Source organism: Acomys russatus, chromosome 11, assembly GCF_903995435.1.
Source record: "Acomys russatus chromosome 11, mAcoRus1.1, whole genome shotgun sequence".
NCBI classification, from domain to species: domain Eukaryota; kingdom Metazoa; phylum Chordata; class Mammalia; order Rodentia; family Muridae; genus Acomys; species Acomys russatus.
The window spans coordinates 38,465,853-38,484,011 of NC_067147.1; the positions used below are offsets into that span (position 1 = coordinate 38,465,853).

At 52.7% G+C, this 18,159-nt stretch overlaps 1 protein-coding gene across 2 annotated transcripts in view; it reads right to left on the reverse strand.

Moving 5' to 3' along the window:
- Window positions 1-5,195: 5,195 nt before the first annotated feature.
- The window catches only part of Unc5b (unc-5 netrin receptor B), a 65,958-nt gene continuing 52,994 nt past the window's right edge, over window positions 5,196-18,159 (reverse strand). The window contains exons 6-17 of one of the 2 annotated variants that reach the window (XM_051153104.1): window positions 17,514-17,681; window positions 16,682-16,846; window positions 16,445-16,477; window positions 14,268-14,462; window positions 13,643-14,032; window positions 12,952-13,039; window positions 11,796-11,964; window positions 11,470-11,703; window positions 9,357-9,506; window positions 8,644-8,808; window positions 7,581-7,762; window positions 5,196-5,648 (exon numbers count right to left, since the gene is read on the reverse strand). In XM_051153104.1, the coding sequence (XP_051009061.1) occupies window positions 5,483-5,648; window positions 7,581-7,762; window positions 8,644-8,808; window positions 9,357-9,506; window positions 11,470-11,703; window positions 11,796-11,964; window positions 12,952-13,039; window positions 13,643-14,032; window positions 14,268-14,462; window positions 16,445-16,477; window positions 16,682-16,846; window positions 17,514-17,681 (2,105 nt within the window). In that variant the 3' untranslated portion in view covers window positions 5,196-5,482. The remainder of the gene's footprint in view (window positions 5,649-7,580; window positions 7,763-8,643; window positions 8,809-9,356; window positions 9,507-11,469; window positions 11,704-11,795; window positions 11,965-12,951; window positions 13,040-13,642; window positions 14,033-14,267; window positions 14,463-16,444; window positions 16,478-16,681; window positions 16,847-17,513; window positions 17,682-18,159) is intronic. The other variant, XM_051153103.1, reaches the window with a different exon arrangement.

Genomic DNA, 18,159 nt, shown 5'->3' on the forward strand with positions numbered 1-18,159 from the left:
TTCTTAGGCTTTGTTGCATTGTGGTGATGGTCTCTGAGGTTGATCATCCTTTTGTGACCCAGAAATTATCCAAGCAGGATTACCTCAAAGCTGACCTCTGTGACCCTCCCTTAAACTGGTCCACAAGGGTAAGGGGGAGGCTGGTGGGGGGGGGGGCGGGGAGGGTGGGAGGGAGCAGGGTTCAGATGACTGTGAGTAACCTTCCAGGACCAGCTTCACTGAGGCTAAAGTGCTTGGGGGTGTATCAAGGATTATTTAGTTCTTGGGGGTGGGTGAGGGGGTTCCCTGGGTAGGTGTATACTATTGGCTGGGGCTTCAGGTGCTAGGAATGCTTTATTTACATACCAAGAATTCCAGATTCCTGTCAGGCAGGTCCTTACCTCAAGACAGGAACAGTTGAAAGTGCATTTTAGCCAAGGGCTACAAGACTTCCTTCAGGGATGCGGGGTCATCCTTAAAGACACTTTCCAGAGAGTTGTCTGGACACGGCAGGACTTTGACCTTAAATAACAGGGTCTTCTGAGAGACATCCAATTCACTACGTAGAACGGCATTGAACTCTAGATCCTCCTGTGCTGGGATTTCGGATGCCCACGACCACACCTGCCTGATCGCCATCTCCAGCTGGAGGAGTGCCCATTTTGGAAGGAAATTACAGCCGATGGGGAAACTGTGTCAGAGACCCCAAGACACTTTAGTGCTGCAGCCCATGCCAGGTCTTGTGTAGCTGCTTAATTTCTACAGTATTTGAGGACTCCCTTGATGCTCTTTTTCTAGTCACAGCTGCTTCTATTTCTGTCCAGGTGCATTTTCCACTGCCCCCCCCCCCCACCCCTTTCCCATGCTTGCCTCCACCTGCAATTACTTCTGTTTTGCGGAGTTTGTTGTTGTTTTGTTTGCTGCTGTTGTTGTTTTGGATTTGTTTGTTTTTTTGACCCAGGGTTTCTCTGTGTAGCCTTGGCTATCCTGGACTCACTTTGTAGACCAGGCTGCTGGCCTGGAACTCACAGCTATCCTCCTGCCTCTGCCTTCCGAGTGCAGGAATTAAAGACAAGTGCCACCACGCCTGGCTCACTTCTGTTTCTATCAAGATTAGCCTGTTGGCCTGTGGAAAGACAGCTTCAGGGTGGCCAGATAACTCAGTGAAAACCAGCTCCAAAAAATTGTCCTCTGTGGTAAATGTGTGCTCCCTCTTATACACATTAATAATAAATACATACTTTTGTTTTGTTGTGGTTTTTTTGTTTTTGTTGTTTTTGTTTTGCTTTGCTTTTTTAGTTTTTCGAGACAAGGTTTCTCTGTGTAGCCTTGGCTGGCTGCAGTCATTTTGTAGACCAGGCTGGCCTTGAACTCACAGCGATCTGCCTGCCTCTGCCTCCCGAGTGCTGGTATTAAAGGTGTGCGCCACCACCGCTCGGCAATTTTTTTTTTTTTTTTTTAAAGGATCTCTTTCTAGAGTCTGGAATTCTAAGTTGGTTTTCTTTTCATTTTATCGATATTAATTCACCACCCCGTTCTAAGTCTCGCTGCTATTCTCATTCCAGACCAGAGGAGGGCGCGCCTGAGCTGCCTGAAAACAAAAGCAGTAGAGGTTCCCTAGGTGATCATCCTAAACAAGAGGGACTGTGGAGCTTTGGGGCTCCAGATCCTTCCTGGTTCTAACTACATCAGTTTCGGGCGCCATCTAGCGGCTAGTTTCTTATTGTTCCTGTGGCGCGTTGGCAGGTGTGTGGCTTAGCCGCAGTACCCACTGCCAGGTGTTCCAGCTCTCCTTTTACACCAAAGTCCATACGAAGCCCTACGGCCCCTGTTCTGCTGTGGCTTGGGGGGAGAGACCGTAGAGCATTTGTGCAGTTTTGTCAAAGTGGAGACCTGCTGCTTCCTCCGGAAGTGCTACAGCTGCTTCTCTTGCTCCCAGAAGAGCCTCGGCTTTGACTTCAGTCTAGATACCTAGTTCTGAGGCTGGCTTCTGTAACCTAGAGTTAATGGTGGGTTGGGAGACACCTCCGTCATCTATAAGTCTGTCATCCCTGCTCTCTCATGCTGCCAGCCGCTGGACTTCACTGGCCTCTCTACCCCCTACTAACTCAAAGACAACCACTTTCTCTCAAGACATGAAGGAACCATTCTTCCTGTTCTCACCCTGCCCTTGGTGTATCACCTGAAGATTTCATTTTTTCATACTCTGAATTGTCCAGCCCATGGATGTCTGTATCCATAACTTCTCACCTTAGACCTGCCTCGCTTGCTCTCCGAGTCACAGGTGCTGGGGAGTCAGAGCTGGCAAGAGCCATATTAAATACCTCACACTTGATTTCATCAGCATGAACCACCTGCTGGGAGACTCTTGCGGAGCACAGTGCTGTCTGTCATCTGTGTGGGACTGCTGCCACCCTCCTCTCTAGATGGGGCATTTGCAGTGTAAACCATTTGTGCCTGGTATCCAACCCACCCCCCCACCCCCCGCCCAATGTGCTCATGTCTTTCTGGCCCTGGCTGTGTGGCACCCAAATGGCCACTCAGTTGGGGCACATTCTACTGAATGAAAAGACAAATGCGTGCCTTATTCCATAGTTCCTCCCACCTATGCTCTGTGTTTTAAGCCTTGGCTGGTGAGCAAGGCATGATCCAGGGGCCTGACCTGCTGGGCAACTCTCAGGAAGCCCATTTCCCTCTTGACCCATTTTCTCTTCCATGGGATGAGGCCGTTGAGCTGGGTCAAGGGCTGGATCTCTGAACTGCTGTGGAAACATGAGCAGAACAGGACAGTCCCTCCGAACTGCCATTCAGATACCAAAATGACATCAGACCAGGACCTGGATTTTTTTTTATTAGACTAGGAAATATAATTTATTTCATAAAAATTAATCTCATTACAAGAAGAATGCTAAAGGCTATTTACAGGTTGTTTACAGAATGAATGGGTAAGGCTGGGACCATCCCCAGCGTATTGGAACCCTTGGACACAGAGCCATGTTCACACCCCTGTATCCAAGCTCCCAGCCACCTTCCCTCTGAGGATGGGTGGAAGGGGCTGACTCAGATGCCTGGGAGCTTCAAGATGGGGACCAGAGGGCCCTGAAAGATTCAGGGATGAGGAGGGTCTCCATCCTTCAGGAGGCGTCTGACCAGAGCTCAGGAACCTGGGCCCCATTGAGAGAGGGCAGGAGAGGCACATAGGAGATACACTGACTGACCCTGTGACTTGGGGACAAAAAACAGGCATGCCCACCTCCAGTGGCACAAGCCTGGGTACAGAGACCATGTCCACATGTGGGGACAGGTGTGTGCATTCTGGGAGGGGTGCCCTGATGTGTCCAAGCTGAAAAGCACAGGCATGCACGCATACATATGCACACACACACACACACACACACACACACACACACACACCCCACATATGCACACACTCACCCATACACTGGCAAACATACATACACCCAAGAAGACACACAAATACCCTGCAGAACCGGGCAACACCAAGCTGGTCAGGAGTGGGAAGGAGAGGCTCCATCTTATTGGAGGCAGGAGTTAAAAAACCCAACCCAAACAGCCCTGGCTCGGCCCAGAGTTGGCAGACATTACCTAGGCTGTTGCTACAAAACTGTCCAGTTGGAGCCCAAGCGTGGGCTCCATTTAGACCCTCTACTCCCCAGATGCTGGGCACCTTCTAAAAGTTAGATTGTAAACCGGGACCTACTCACTAAGTGCTCCGCCATCAGGCCCAGCCAGGCAGGTTTCTGAGGATGGGCAGAGGAGAGCATGCACACCTCAATCAACTTCTCTCTACTCCATTCCCCTCTGAAGCCCCCCAAAAGTCTGGGAACCCAAGGGGCCTCATGGAGCTTCCCAGGATATAAAGGACACCGGTGGCCATAGAAAGCAGTCATGTGCCCCAAAGTCACGCAGCACAGCTACAACTTGGCTCCTGGTCTTCCCTCTTCTGTACATGGGCTAACAGTGACCAGTAAATCTATGCTGCAGGGTTGGGCATCTTTGGCAGGAAGAGCTGGGCCCCACCTCTGGAGCCACGGCAGGTAAACCAGAGCAGGAGTTTGTTGGGTCTGTGACCATGACACCTGCTCCCTTTCAGAGGCCCCAACTTTCAAAGTCTATCACATGCCCAGGCTGGTCTCAATGGCAGTTCAGGGAAGTTTTAGGGCAAGCCCTGACTCTGGGGTTCGTACCCTTCAACAGGACATCTGTGCCTACAATGTGGTTCTGGTCACCCCCTGTGGGCTAAAGGGACAAGGATCCATCTCTTCCACTTGTGAGACATCCCAGAATGGGCCTTCTATTTAGAAAGGCTACCTTACCTATCTCCTGATGCCAGCAGGAGGATGAGAGGGTAAATCGAGGTGCAGGAGCACAGGCTGGTCAGTGCCAGCCTAGACACAAAGCCACCCAGCCTGGGAGAAAGCGGTCTCCAGAGGACCCCCTCCCTCTCAACCACTGGGCCATATCATCAGACCAAGAATCACCAGAGTACAGTAGACCTTAACGGTCGCCCTGGGTTACAGATGGCCTAGGCTTCCATGGAAACTCTCAGAAACCCAAGGAGGCCACAGAAGAGCATCTGCCTGGGGGCTCCGGAGGGTGGGAGGACTGCCAGGCCCCAGGCTCTGCTTGTGAATTTAGAACTCTGCCATGGTTAAAACACAACCTCAGCACAGCTGGGGAAACTGAGGTCTTGTCGTAGCAAAGCACTCCCACGTGTTGTCCATCCCATGCACTCAAGCCCATGGACACACTCCCCTAAGGCCCAAACCACAAGCATATCCACTCTAGACCACATTCAAGAATAAAAGTTTCCTTTTTTTTTTTTTTTTTTTACCCTTTTCTTACTTTTTTTTTTCTTAAAAAGGATCTATCCAAGTATCTGGATAATAAATCATTTGCGTTTCCTAGGAAACTGGGTTTTTTTCCTCTTCCCTTATGGTTTTTGCACTCTCATTGACTGAGTCTCAGACTTCTGATGCTTGTGTGCTTTCTTTCTTTCTTTTCTCTTCTTTCTTCCTTTCTTTCTCTTTTTGCTTATGGACAGGAGAAAGCAGTTTGTCTGCTCTGAACATGACCTATCAAAGAGCATGAGGGATAGAAGTCCCTAGCCGAGGACAATGTGAACACAGAACTGAAACCTGTGGGCCCCCAAAGTCACACGGCTAAAGGTGGTATGTTGTGTGTGTGTGGGGGGAGTAGGGTGGGGAAGCCTCTGGCCTTCAGCTGCCCCAGAGACCTCAGCCTACCCCAGTGTGAGCTGGGGAGACGGTGGGGCAGAGGATCCCGGCCTCTCGGCAGTAGAGCACAGAGATTTTCTAAGGCTGGTGGTGGTCTGAAGGTTGCAGCAGGGAGGGGAATCGGTAAGGGACCATTCCTGTGAGCCAGGGATGGCCGAGGCTGGACAACCCCACGGAGAGGCTACCAGGCCTCCCTGCACTGTCTCCTACTGGTCTGGTCCCCGCAGGCCTGTGGTCACAGGCACTCAGCAGTCCCCATCAGTGGCCATGGCCACCAGCATCTCGCTCTTGCCCATCTCCTCCAAGGCACTGGCCAGGCTGTTGAGGTCCCCGTCATCTTGCTGCTGAGCTTCCCAGAGGTCCAGGATTACCCCTGTGGGACTAGCTTTGGTGGCGAAGTAATTCAGGTACCTGATGGAAGGAAAAAGGAACGTTGGCTTCCTGGAGGTGATCGGCCCATGGGGTAGGAAGATCCAGGTGGTGGGAAGACTGTGGGTTCCAGAGTCCTACAGACTTGCGTCTGAATCCCATGTCCCCTAGTTATAGGCTATGCGGCCCTACGCAAGTCAGTGTATCCTTAAGACTCACCCCACCCCACTCCATCTTCTCCAGGCAGGGGTTTAGAGGCGGGACTCTGAGCAGGTGCCTGTATCCTGAGCATCCTGAGCATCTGCCTTCATCAATAGATTAAACCCCCGGAGGGATCAGAATCTGAGTAAGGGCTGGCAAGACACTTCTGTGGGTAAAAGTGAGTTCACATTCCTGGAGCCAACACGAAAGTCAAATGCACAGCACAAATGTCTCTCATCCCAGTGTTCCATGAGTGAGGTGGGAGGGAGCACAGGGGAGCCCCTAGAAGCTCCTGGGCTAGCTAGCCTGGCACACAGGGCAGAAGATTAAAGAGACCCTCTCAAACAAGGTGGAAGGTGAAGCCTCGCACCCGAGCTTATCCTCTGACCTCCACACATGCTCCATGCAGCGCGTACTACATACACACACATCCTAAGCACACGCAGGTGACATCTAAATAGACTGTTGGCTAAGGGTGGGCCTGTGGGAAGGTAGGCCATGGTGGGAGGAGAAGTCTACTTCTGAAGGGACTCTGCTCCATCCTAGCCTCCCGCCACAATGGTCAGCTTTGCTTTAGTGCACAGCAGTGGTGAAAGCTCTGCAGGACCAAAGCCTCTTAAACTGCAGCCCGAGCTCCATCTTTGTTCCTCTAAACTGCTAGATGAAACTTTACAGTGAGGAAGCGCTGACTCCCGTGTCTCCTCACACCGCTGATAAGGTCCAGGCTCACCCAAGGCACCCTCTCATCTTGCTCACCACCATCACTAACAGATGCGCCCCACCCCCCACCCCCAGAGACCTTCCAAGCTGGCATGCCATGGTCTTCGTTGACGTTCGTTTTCATTCTGGGCCTGATCCTGTTGCACAAGCTCCTCTAGGGTCGGAGCAGAGCTTTAGCCACCGATGCAAGCTCCTCCCATTTCTAGTAACTAGACGTCTTATTAAAAATTAATTTCTAGGGCTAGAGAGATGGCTCAGAGGTTAAGCGTACTGGCTGCTCTTCTTTACAACCATCTACAAGATCCGGTGCCCTCTTCTGGCATACAGGAGTACATGCAGGCAAAAACACTGCTGTATACGTAAGAAATAAATATATCTTAAAAAAAAAAATGAATTTCATGTGTGTGTATGTGTAGGTCGTCTCAGGAATACCACACCACCTCATCTGAGACACGGTTCCTCATTGGCCTGGAGCTCACTTATTCAGCTGGACTGGCTGGCTAAACAAATCCCAGAGATCTTCCTGTCTCTCTCTCCCCAGTGCTGGGACTGCCAATGAGTGTCAGCATGCCTGGCATTGTCACATGGGTTCTGGGGCCTGGACTTGGGCCCCCATGTTTATGAAGCAAGCAATTCGCTGACTGAGCCATCTATATACCTGCTCAAGGTTGGTGGAGAAGAACTTCTAGCAAGTGGCCACTTAGCAGGGTCACCATGTACCTCTGGCATTCAGCGCCGATGATGACATCTACCTGGCGTCAGGGCTGGGTCTGCCCTTGGTAGAGGCAAGGAAGAGCCTGGCTTAGGGAGTGGTGACAGTGTCACTTAAAGCCCACCTGGCTCCCAGGCCAGATCTCTGAGAGGGACACTGGGAGGAGGGACAGTGATCTCAGACTCAGTGCATACAAACCCAGCTGTGGATCTGTCACAGATGATGGCACAAGGAACATTGAGTTGGGAACTAGCCTTGCTCTGCCAGGATATGCACCCCACTGCCCTGCCAGATCTTGAGGACGAGGGCTGTGGGGGGTGATTGTGGCTTGGGATACTCACCGGTCCATGGATAGCTTCTGTGCCAACAAGCGCCAGTCGTTGCCCCGTGAGTTAGGGGCGTCGAGGCTGTTACAGATCTTCTGGCGGATGGACAGGGGTATCTTGAAGGCATAGGGTCCTAGTTGGGTGGTGACAGCATTGCCGGGGGCAGAGCAGAGCGCGTCCAGGGAGCCAGCAGGCGTCTGGAAGGGTAGAAATGAGAGTGAAACAGCCACCGTGCTGGAAGGGAGCTCATCCAGTCTTTCTGCCTGAGTAGTGCTTAAGAGCTTATACGTATTTGACAGAGTGCTTGCCCAGCACCCAGGATGCTCTGGGTCCTACACTCATCTGCATCTCCTCTCGGTTCTTTCTAGCTGCCCACTTCTGGAGGGCAAGGGTTGTCCAGTGTCCCAGGTCAGCTGTGATCTTGCTTGGGATCAGTCACAGCCACATGATGACTTAGCCTTGGGACCAGGGAGCCCCACGAGTCATAGCCATGGCTTAGCCCATGAAGACCAACTGTGATATAAGTGGCAAACAGTCTAGAGAGGACAGGTAACCTTCCTGGGGCAGAGCTGGCCAGAAACCTGTGTCGGGTGTTTTCTACTACACTGGTCACCTTAGGGGGCTGGGCTTTATCTGCGGCTCAGTTTGGATTTAGTGGTTGGGAGCCACAGGCCAGGTTCAAAGCCAGCCTTGCCTAGTGGCCATGCATAATATTTTTTGAGGTAGGGTCTCATGGAGGCCAGGCGGTCCCTCACAATGTAACTAGGGACTATCTGAATTTCTTATTCTCCTGCCTCAGCATCCCAAGTGCTGGGATTATTAGGTGGTGGAGTCCAAGGCACCATGCGTGGTACACAAGTACTCTACCAAGAAAGCTATAGCCCCAAGTCCTCAAGGCTCTCATCTTCCACATGGGGACCATTATAGGGGACCATCATAACTCTCTCTCCAAGGGCGTGACAACTATATGTCATGCGAACAGTGCTCACTCAAAGTGACCTGGCCCCTGCTGTTACTTGGGAAGTGAGGTCCTCGTGTACCAGGGCCTCAGCTCCCTGGCATTATCACCGGCCCTCACCTCGGCCAGCGTGGTGTGCAGCTGGAAAATCTGGCCTTCCCCTTCTACCTGCCGCACGCAGACCTTACAGGTGAACTCAGTGGAAGCCAGGCTGTGCCTCTCCAGGGTGAAAGTGCAGTGCAGGGCTTTCTGGCTGCCGTTCCAGACATGGTAGAAGGGAATCTCCTGTAGGAGAGGTGGTCAGGGCTACAGGTGAGACTGGGCATGTGAGAGAAGTGGGTGGGTGGGGACCAGTCTTAGGGAAGGGCTGGGCCTCTCGGGGGGCAGGTTCAAATCTCTCTCTATGAGAGTAGCGAAGGCTGGCTAACTCAGTGGTGCTGATGTCTGGGTGCTGGAAGGGAGTTAAGAAGCAGGCCTGTGTGGAAGGGGAAGACAGAAGCTTGACTGTGGGTGCATACGCAAGCTGGAACACGTAGGGCCTCAATGGTGGCATACAGCGAAAGATGGAACAGAGGAACCTGAGTACCGGTGACGAGCAGAATCAGTCTGCAGGTTTGCATTTGTTCACACGGCACTGGCTCCAGACCAGCAACTGGCAGTATAAAGAGTCTGCAGGGGGATGTGGAGGCGATGAGCATGTATTGGGGAGGTGTGAGAGAGGCTGAGAACATGGGGAATGGTAGAGTGCAGAGACCAGGCAGGCATAAGAGAGCTGGGAAAGAGGGATTCACCCCAAAGGATAGAGTAGTGGTTCCCCCCGGCCCAGCACTCACCTGGTACTTGGCCAGCAGCTTGCTCCTCCAGTGGGCATGGGGGATGTCGTGGAGGGAGAGGCGCAGGTTGTGGTAACTATCCTTAAAGAGCAAAGGCTTGGGCTCCTCCACCAAGTAGCCACCCAGAGTCCGCTCCAGCTCTAGCACCTCCTGTGGGTGGGGCAGTGGGAGGGACTTGTCGTCCTTGGCCCTGACAGTCTACAAGTTGCTGGTCTGGGGCCAGACCTGCACTGATCCAGTTAAGAAGGTGTTTCATGAATGGATAGGAAGATATGTAAGTGGGTGAGTGAAAAATTGGTGGGTGGATGACAGACAGACAGACAGTCGGACAGACCGACCAAGCAACCAACTGACCAACTAATGGGATAAATAAGTGGACAGACAGACAGATGAACAACCAGATGGATGGATGGATGGATGGATGGATGGATGGATGGATGGACGGACGGACGGACGGATAGACGGATAAAGGTTGGATGATCCCATTAATGGATTTATAGATAGCTGGATAGATAGATGAACTGATGAGGTGTATAAGTAGATAAACAGATAATCAATAAACTGGATAGATACATAGGTGGACAGAGAGATAGACAGATACACATAGAGACCATATGTTGGAAGGAGAATAAGATACATGTATAGATGGATTGGATGTGCAGGTAGGATACTGACTGACGATATGGATAGGCGAACACAAAGATGATGGGTGTGTGGGTGGGTGGAGGGATCACTGGATGGATGTGTGGGTTAGGTGGGTAAACAGAAAAATAGATGGATATACAGATGAGTAGGTGTATGAATAGAAGAATATTTGAAGGTTAGATAAGTGAGTGGAGAGACGGATAATAGCTGGGTGGACACATAGGCTGTTTACTGAGCAAGTGTATCACCATACTGAGTAAAAAGGTAGTGAGCAGGTGGATGGGTGAATAGATGGGGCTTGAACAAGCAAAGAACGTAATCGGGCCAGAACGTGACAACTCCCCTGTTCACCTTCACACCACCCTCTGGCCAAGATGAACACTAGCCGACACCAGTGCCACCAGATCCAGCTGCAGGGAGTTCCCAGCAGTGCCTGCCCGCCCCCCTTTTGGAGGCCTCTTGGAATGTCAGGGTAGCACAGTCCCCACAGGGAATGCTTCTCCTCCCACAGGGGCCTTTTCATCTATGTTGTATCAGTCCCCAGCATGTAGCCCAAGAAAGCCACATGAGACTCGGGGACAGAGAGACCAGGAGAGTCCACAACTCGGTGCCGGGAGGAGGCACTGGTGTGTTGGAAAGAACCGTGAGAGCCACTGGGAGGACGGCAAAGAGAGGCGGCTCTCCAAACCCTCTTAGTATTGTGCTAGGATGAGACTGGGAACGGGACAGCGTTTGGGAGGAAGGGACAGTGGCTTTGAGGCACTTAGAACAGGTGGTGCCTACACTAGGCTCCACATCAGCCAATGTTAGCTCCTTCCATCTCTGCCCATCATCTCTTCACTCCCCCACCCCCACCTCACTTCTGGTCTTCTTGGCATTTCTTTTGTGTCTGCTAGAAGTTTCTTTTGTGTCTGCTAGAAGCCTGGGCTAGCCTTGTTCATCCCATGTGTTCCTGGTCTGTCCATCCTTCTGACCAACCTCAAGGTCCAGCCTCATCTCCTGGTCTGCTGTCTGGAGCTTAGCTTAGCCCCAGCTTCCCAATGACAAGGCATGACCCGTGCTTACTAACAAGCTGCGGCCCTCTCTCACTTACATGGTTACACATACATGCGCCCTACATTGTTTACAATGCTGAAGTGCACAGAAAGTGGTTCTGTTGGTCTCGAATGTCCTTCCTCCTCTCTACCCAGAGTGACAACTTGCCATCCAGAGCTTAGGTATGAGGTTCACCTTCTCAGTCTCCTCATTTCCCTGTCTCCCACTTCTACCCTAGAGCCAGGCGCTGGGGCCCCCCATCCCTCCCTGACTGAGGGTCCAGTGCTCTTCTGATATTTGATGAAAGTAAGAGCAGCTGTCTGATGGAGGCTGGTGTCAGAGAGAAGCCCGGCAGGGACCATGCACCTGCAGAGGGGTGCTAGCAACTGATGGGCTGAGTTGATAGCCCTTTAGCGCCTCGGCATGCTCTCACCTTCAATGCTACAGGCGTATCCTCCAGACAGTAGACCCTGAGGCTGTATTCCAGGGAGGTGCAGAGGGCTGGGGCAAAGATGGCCAGCTGGAGTCTCTTGACTGCAGAGCGGGAGTAGGATTCGCCCGTGAACACGTAGGTGCCCAGCTGGTCCAGCAGGATGTGGCAGGACTTTGCCTCCAGCTGGCAGTAGCAAGGGGTGTTCAGGGTCTCCTCATCTAAGGTCACCACCTCCTGCAGGGGACAAAGAGGATGTTGTCATCCGGGCTGGGACCCATCAAGAGAGGGACAGTAATGAGAGCCTGTTACTCCACTTAGCACCTCACCTCCCAGTGGCCCTGATGGGCCTGGGTCTTGAGCTGGAAGACCCAGCCTCCGGCGATGACTTCAGCACAGTGGGGCACAGTGAGGATGACAGGGCGGCACAGGAGGAGGCCCGTGGGTCCACATGTCACCGACGGGCTCAATACTGTCTGGGTCCCTTCCGAAAGTGGGCTGGGTTTGGGGGGCAGAGGGAGACAGTGAACAAAGGCTGGAAGTACTCATTCAGCAGGGACCCACTCGACTCCTGAAGAACCCCAACTCCACCCAGGGCCTATGCCGAGGAGGCAAGCCTCTGCCCCTCATGCACTGGGACTGCCAGACCTCTGGGGACCGGAAGGGGAGATATAGCATGAATCAGGAAGTACATTCTAGGTTTTTGCTGTCACAATATTAAAACAGACTTAACCAAAGCTTTGCACAGTCTCAAAGGCCTGAGATTTTATAGAACATTGGTTTCTTTCTTTTCCTTCTTTAAAACAAAACAAAACACACACACAAAAATTCAAGGGTGTGGTGGTGTGCGCCTTTAATTCCAGCACTTGTACACGCAGAGGCAGGTGGATCTCTAAGTTTGAGGCCAGCCTGGTCTACAGAGTGGGTCCCAGGATAGGCCAGAGCTAGAGGAGATCTTGTCTCAAGAAAACAATAAAACCATTTGGGGGTGGTGTGTGTGTGTGTGTGTGTGTGTGTGTGTGTGTGTGTGTGTGTGTGTGTGTGTCTGATTTAGGGTCACCGAGGAGCCACACCCCTGACATGCCTGTCTATGAGGGTATTCCCAGAGAAGTCTAAGTAGGAGCGAAACCCACTCTGAATGTGGGCACCATAACCTGTGGGGTTCCTGACTCTGGATGCCTCATGCTCCTGTACCCACAGCTGGGGGTGGGGTACTCTCACCACGGGGAGCCAAATTAACCCCACCTCCTTAAGTTCTTACCGAGCATTGGCCACAGCAACGGGACATAAGCAATATCATCACTTACAAATCCCCTTTACATAAGGAGGGTTTGCCGTGGCTAGGTTTTACCCATCAGAACATGCTTTCTCTGAGGGACCCTGGGCATTGGGACCAAGCTCCGAGGGGCAAATGGAAACATCTGTGCCCAGTGTGGGCAGAGTAGGAGGGGGCGCTGCCTGGTCAGGGATGGAGTGTCTACTCACAGAGTGCTTTCAGCCTTGTTGATAAGTAGATACATCTCATAGAACTTGCCCTGGGGAATGGCTCCATTTGGTACCAACAGGCTGACCCCTAGGGAGAAAGGGACGTCATCAGAAAGCAGGAAGAGGAGGTAGGGCCTGGCTCCAGCTTAGGGAAGGGAAAGGTCTGCCCAGGAATACAGGGGTCTATAACATTGATGGGGGCTCAGGAGGCCCCAGTGTTATTCATGCTGGCTCAGAACAGAACCCTGAAAGGCTGCCAGCTGCTACTTTTTTTTTTTCAAAAAAAGATTATGTATACAATGTTCCACCTGCATGTGTGCCTGCCCACCAGTAGAGGGCACCAGATCTCATTATAGATGGCTGTGAGCCACCCTGTGGTTGCTGGGAATTGAACTTAGGACCTCTGGAAGAGTAGCCAGTGCTCTTAACCTCTGAGCCATCTCTCCAGCCCACCGGCTGCTACTTTTACAAGTTGGGATGGGCACCCTGGCCCTTCTACCACTCAAAATAGGGAAGAGCCAGTGTCCCAATCTGGCAAGGGAAGTGAGGCCCCTCCAAGTGGTTGACCCAAGGCTTCCCTGGACTAGACAGGCCCAGGCAGGCCTGATCTCGGGTCTTCTACCAGACTTCTCTATGTATAATCTCCTGAAAGCTTCACTTTCCCATCTGAGCAGTGGAACCAGGGACCTACCTGTGCCGGGAATGCTCAGCCTCCCACCCAAGCAACCAAAGGTGCCGCTGACGCTGCTGCTGGGGTCTCGGGGTAGGCCCAGGAGCTGTTGGGAACCAAGGCTGGCGCTGCGCAGGTGCAGGAAGTGGGTGTCCCTGGAGAAATCGCCTGGGTACGTGCCGGGTGGTAGGACACCCAGCAGGTCCGCTCCATCAGCCAGGCCAGATCCCGAGCCGGTGGTGCTGGAGTTATAGACCTTGATCTTGAGGCTGGGCAGCGGATCCAGGAGGGGTGAATTAGTCATAGGGATCTTGTCGGCCGAGTCCTGCAGGGCATACACGGGCCCTCGGTAGATGCCAGCGCTGGCGGTCAGGTCTGGAGGGGCGGATGGGTGCAGGAGCTGCGGGTTGCCTGCAGGGGTGAGTGTGACGGTCTGAGTCCCTTTCCCCACTCCTCACTATACTGGCCCTGCCCACTCTGTTCTCTCCAGGCCTTCTGTCCCACCCACGTGTCTAGCTACAGAAGACTCAGCTGCCGTCTGTCACAGGGAACTTTGGGGGGCTGACAGGACTCCGGCTCTGGTGATAGCTATATTACACCCCCCACCCAACCACTCCTGCTACCCCAGGCTTCTCCAGGTCCTTACTAGGCCTTGCAGTTTTGAAGTTGACAGGGTGGAAACCACCAGTGAGGGCAGCAGAGGAATCGGTGATGTCTGTGTCAAAGTCCCGGCAGTTCCTTCGGTACACGACCACGCCCACGGCCATGAGAATCGCCACAACCACAAAGATGGCCACCACGAGGCCTGCGTACAGCGCCACATCTCCGGAAGGTTCCAGGACTGTAGGGGCAGGAAGGTTAAGTGAGGGGTGGGCCCAAGGAAAAAAAACCTAGATAGATTCTAAGCTTAGCCTGCCAAGACTAACCCTCTGAGACCATCTCTTCCTCAATAAATTGCCAAAAACACCCCCACCCCCCACCCCGCCCCACACCACCTCCCACCCTCCTGGTATAGTGTTGAAGGTAACAGGACCAACAGGTCTGATTCACAAACTCTGATTCACAAACTCAGTTGTGGCTCATTGCTGAGGAGCCAGGGGTGTGAGGCTCGGAAACGTGAGGGTCCACCTAAACGGCAAAGCCTCGCTCCATGCCTACAACTTCCATATGACCAAGGGCCTCGGCTATGAAGTGAATAGGAGGTGCAGAGGGTGGAAGGAGTGGTGTACAAGGTGAAGCAATGGATGGAAAGGTGGTGAGCAGGTGGGTGAAAGGAAAGAGGGGACCCAGGGAGGCCACACCATGGCTACACCTCCTTCCTCCAGCAGGGGGCGTCAGTTGCAAATGAGTACTCATTGTCAGCATGGAATGTGTGGGAAGGGCAGAGGCAGGGTCCACAGACCATTCTAGAAGGATGGGAATATCCTGTCCGCACCATCCCTTGTGTGCCCAAGTAGACGTATGTGGCTACTGAAAACTAAAATGCGACTGGTGCAACTGAGCTGGGCTTTTTTTTTTTTTTTTTTTAAATGAATTTAGTTTTAATTAAGTGAAATGTGAATTTTAAAGGCCACCTGTGGTGAGTGACTGTAACACTATCCATCTCAGGTGCAGCCAAAATAGAGGCTGTCAGATAGCTGCTCTTTGACCTCATTTCTTTGGGGAGCTCCAAGAAGCACCTGTGCCTCATTAAAAACCGGGAACCCTGGGAGAAGTAGCCTGAGTTCCAGCTGACCTTCTGTATTTTTGGGTGAGCCCACACCCATGCCTCGTAGCATGGAAGGCCATGACTTCCTGCCCTGAGAACCCGCTCATTTTCAACACTGCCTTCCTACCTCACTAGGGTTCCCCTAGAGCATCCTGGGATACTGGGAGCCGCTACAGACTCTTCCTCAGGGCTGGCCTCCCACCTCTCCGGAGGCTCCTGTCCCAGCAGGAACAGGTTGTTCTCCAAGCTTGGCTCTGCACTAATGTCCTCACTCACACTGGGGGCCACTTGCTTGGTGATTTACATCCTCTAAATCAGCCACGGGCCTTGGCCTCCCAGTGAGCTGGGTTGAAGACTTCCCTGCAGATTTTATGATTCCAGAATGATCTGAAATTGTTCTTTAATTACCACAGGCTGGCTTGAAGAAGAGGCTGTGTTACTCTGATATTGCTGTCACAGCAGCAAGGGCCCTTGGGGCAGGAGAGGGGTCCTCTGGGAGCTGAGTCAGGGCAGCAGCACTGGTACCATGGGTAACTTGGGCAGTGTGGCCCAGCTGCTAGAGGTACAGTGTGGGGCACAGAGGTAGACAGGCATGACACTGTCTCCTGGCATGTCCCAGAGAGGAGGGACAAAGATTAAGACTATCTGCTTTGGCCACAAAAATATTTGGGTTCACCGGGCAGTGATGGCACATGCCTTTAATCCCAGCACTCAGGAGGCAGAGGCAGGCAGATCTCTGTGAGTTCAAGGCCAGCCTGGTCTACAGAGAGAAACCCTGTCTCAAAGATCCAAAAAATAAAATAAAAAAATATTTGGGTTCAAGTCCTGGCTCTGCTACTTCCTGGTTTGTTCCTTGGACAAAATTTCTTCCTCCTTTTGAGACAGTTTCTTGTTCCGTATCAGGGGTGTAAGGGGGAGTCCTGGGTCTTTCTGTCAGCCAAGAGTCGGCTGTGACAAAAGTGTGGCAACATGCATGAAATGCAGGAATTCCATGGAGCTGTACTAGGAGGAAATAACAGCAACTCTTCCTGCCTTGCACCCCACACCATGGAAAGCCAGCCAAGGAGAGCCAGGGATCCCCAGAAAACAGAGGACAGTCATGAAATAGGACTTACAGTGGCTTTTAGGGTCGTTTAGAGTTCTCTTATCTGTCAAGGGAAATAAAGGGAAAGACAATGACACAGGTGACAGGAAAAGGATGGCAGAGAAGGTAATGGGGGCATGGTATGGGTGAGATGACGGAAGTGGGGGCCAGCCAGAGGCCCTATGGGCTTGCTCTGCACAGGGTGGGCACAGTGGCCCAAGGCTGGGCAGGATCAGAGGGGTCTGTCACCTGACTCAAGAGCACTCACTCTGCACGCACAGCCCGTCGGTGCAGTTCTTGGAGTCAAGTAGTGTTCCACTGCAGTCACGGCCTCCGTTTTGGGGTGGGGGCGCCATGCATTCCCGGCTGCGCCAGTGCGCACACTCTGTGCTGCAGGCCGACCACTTGCTCCACTCAGTCCACGCTCCATCCACTGTGGGAGCACAGCACAGGCATGTACACAGAGTTATGCATTCAAATGGCAACACAGACACAGTGACAATAACAACAACACACAGCGATGATAACAACAACAACACCACACACACACACACACACACACACACACACACACACACACACACAGGCTACGTACATGTTCATCAGTAAAACAACACCACGTCTACACAGTTCCAGGCTAGGGGCAGTTAGATGCATTCAGTGGATAAACACAAAGCCACTCAAGGTTACTGGCACAAAGAGAGACCAAATCCCAGTTGAGAAAGCAGCACGCAGTCACATATGAACGACCAAAAGACAAGCACAAAGGAGCAGATAAATCCAGAGAAGAGGTAGGCAAGACAGTCAGCAAGGAGCCTAACAGGATGAGGGTCTGTGACCAACAGGCATCTCAACAGATACATGGAGAGAGCTCTCTGAGACCCCAGCAGCTCTGGAAGCCAGACTCAGCTCTAGCCAGCTGCAGCTCACCACCTCTGATTCCAGCTTCCTAGTGGCCTGGGACGGAGTCCGAAACTAGAGATCACAGAGGATGCTGCAGACCTGGGTTCTGCACGCTCTGCTGCTCAAGGGAAGATACGGCCCCCAAGTCTACACACATCCCATAGGCAGAAGAGCCTGGGTTGGCTTGTGGCACCTACCTGGGCACACAGTGGTGCAGGCTGTCTTCTGGAAAGCCTGTCCCTCGCAGAAGGCACCCCCATTGAGCGGGGCTGGGTTGGTGCAGGTCCGTGTACGCTTCTGCCAGCCTCGGCCACAGCGGTTAGAGCAGGGTGACCACTCTGCCCAGCTGGACCAGCCGCCATTCACTGCGGGGGGTGGGGGGCAATCATACAGTCAGCATGGATCTGACTTCCTTCAGGTATTTCCTGCCCATCACCCACCTATACCAGCCCAGCCACCTCATTGGAACCATTCACCTGTGGGGCTGGGCACTGACAGGCCACCATCAGCACCTGAGAGGGCCTAGGAAGTCACTGTCTAATCCTGGCCTATTGTACAGTGACCCAGGAAAGTTGCGAGAGGGGTGACACTTAACCACGGCCACCCGGTGTGTGATGGGGTACCCTAGGATTTGGCCTGCAACGGAATCTCAGGGTAGGACTCCCTACTACATTCTAGCCACCTCCGCTGAGATTCTTCCCTCCATCCTTGGGCCCAGGGAAATAGCAGAGAGCAGTATGCAGAACTGGATAGCACCTCTGTGGACAAATGTCTTAGGTGCATGGCTGTGAGCCTTCACTGGGCCTCACTCAGGAGAATCACATCTTTTTTTTATTTTAGAGG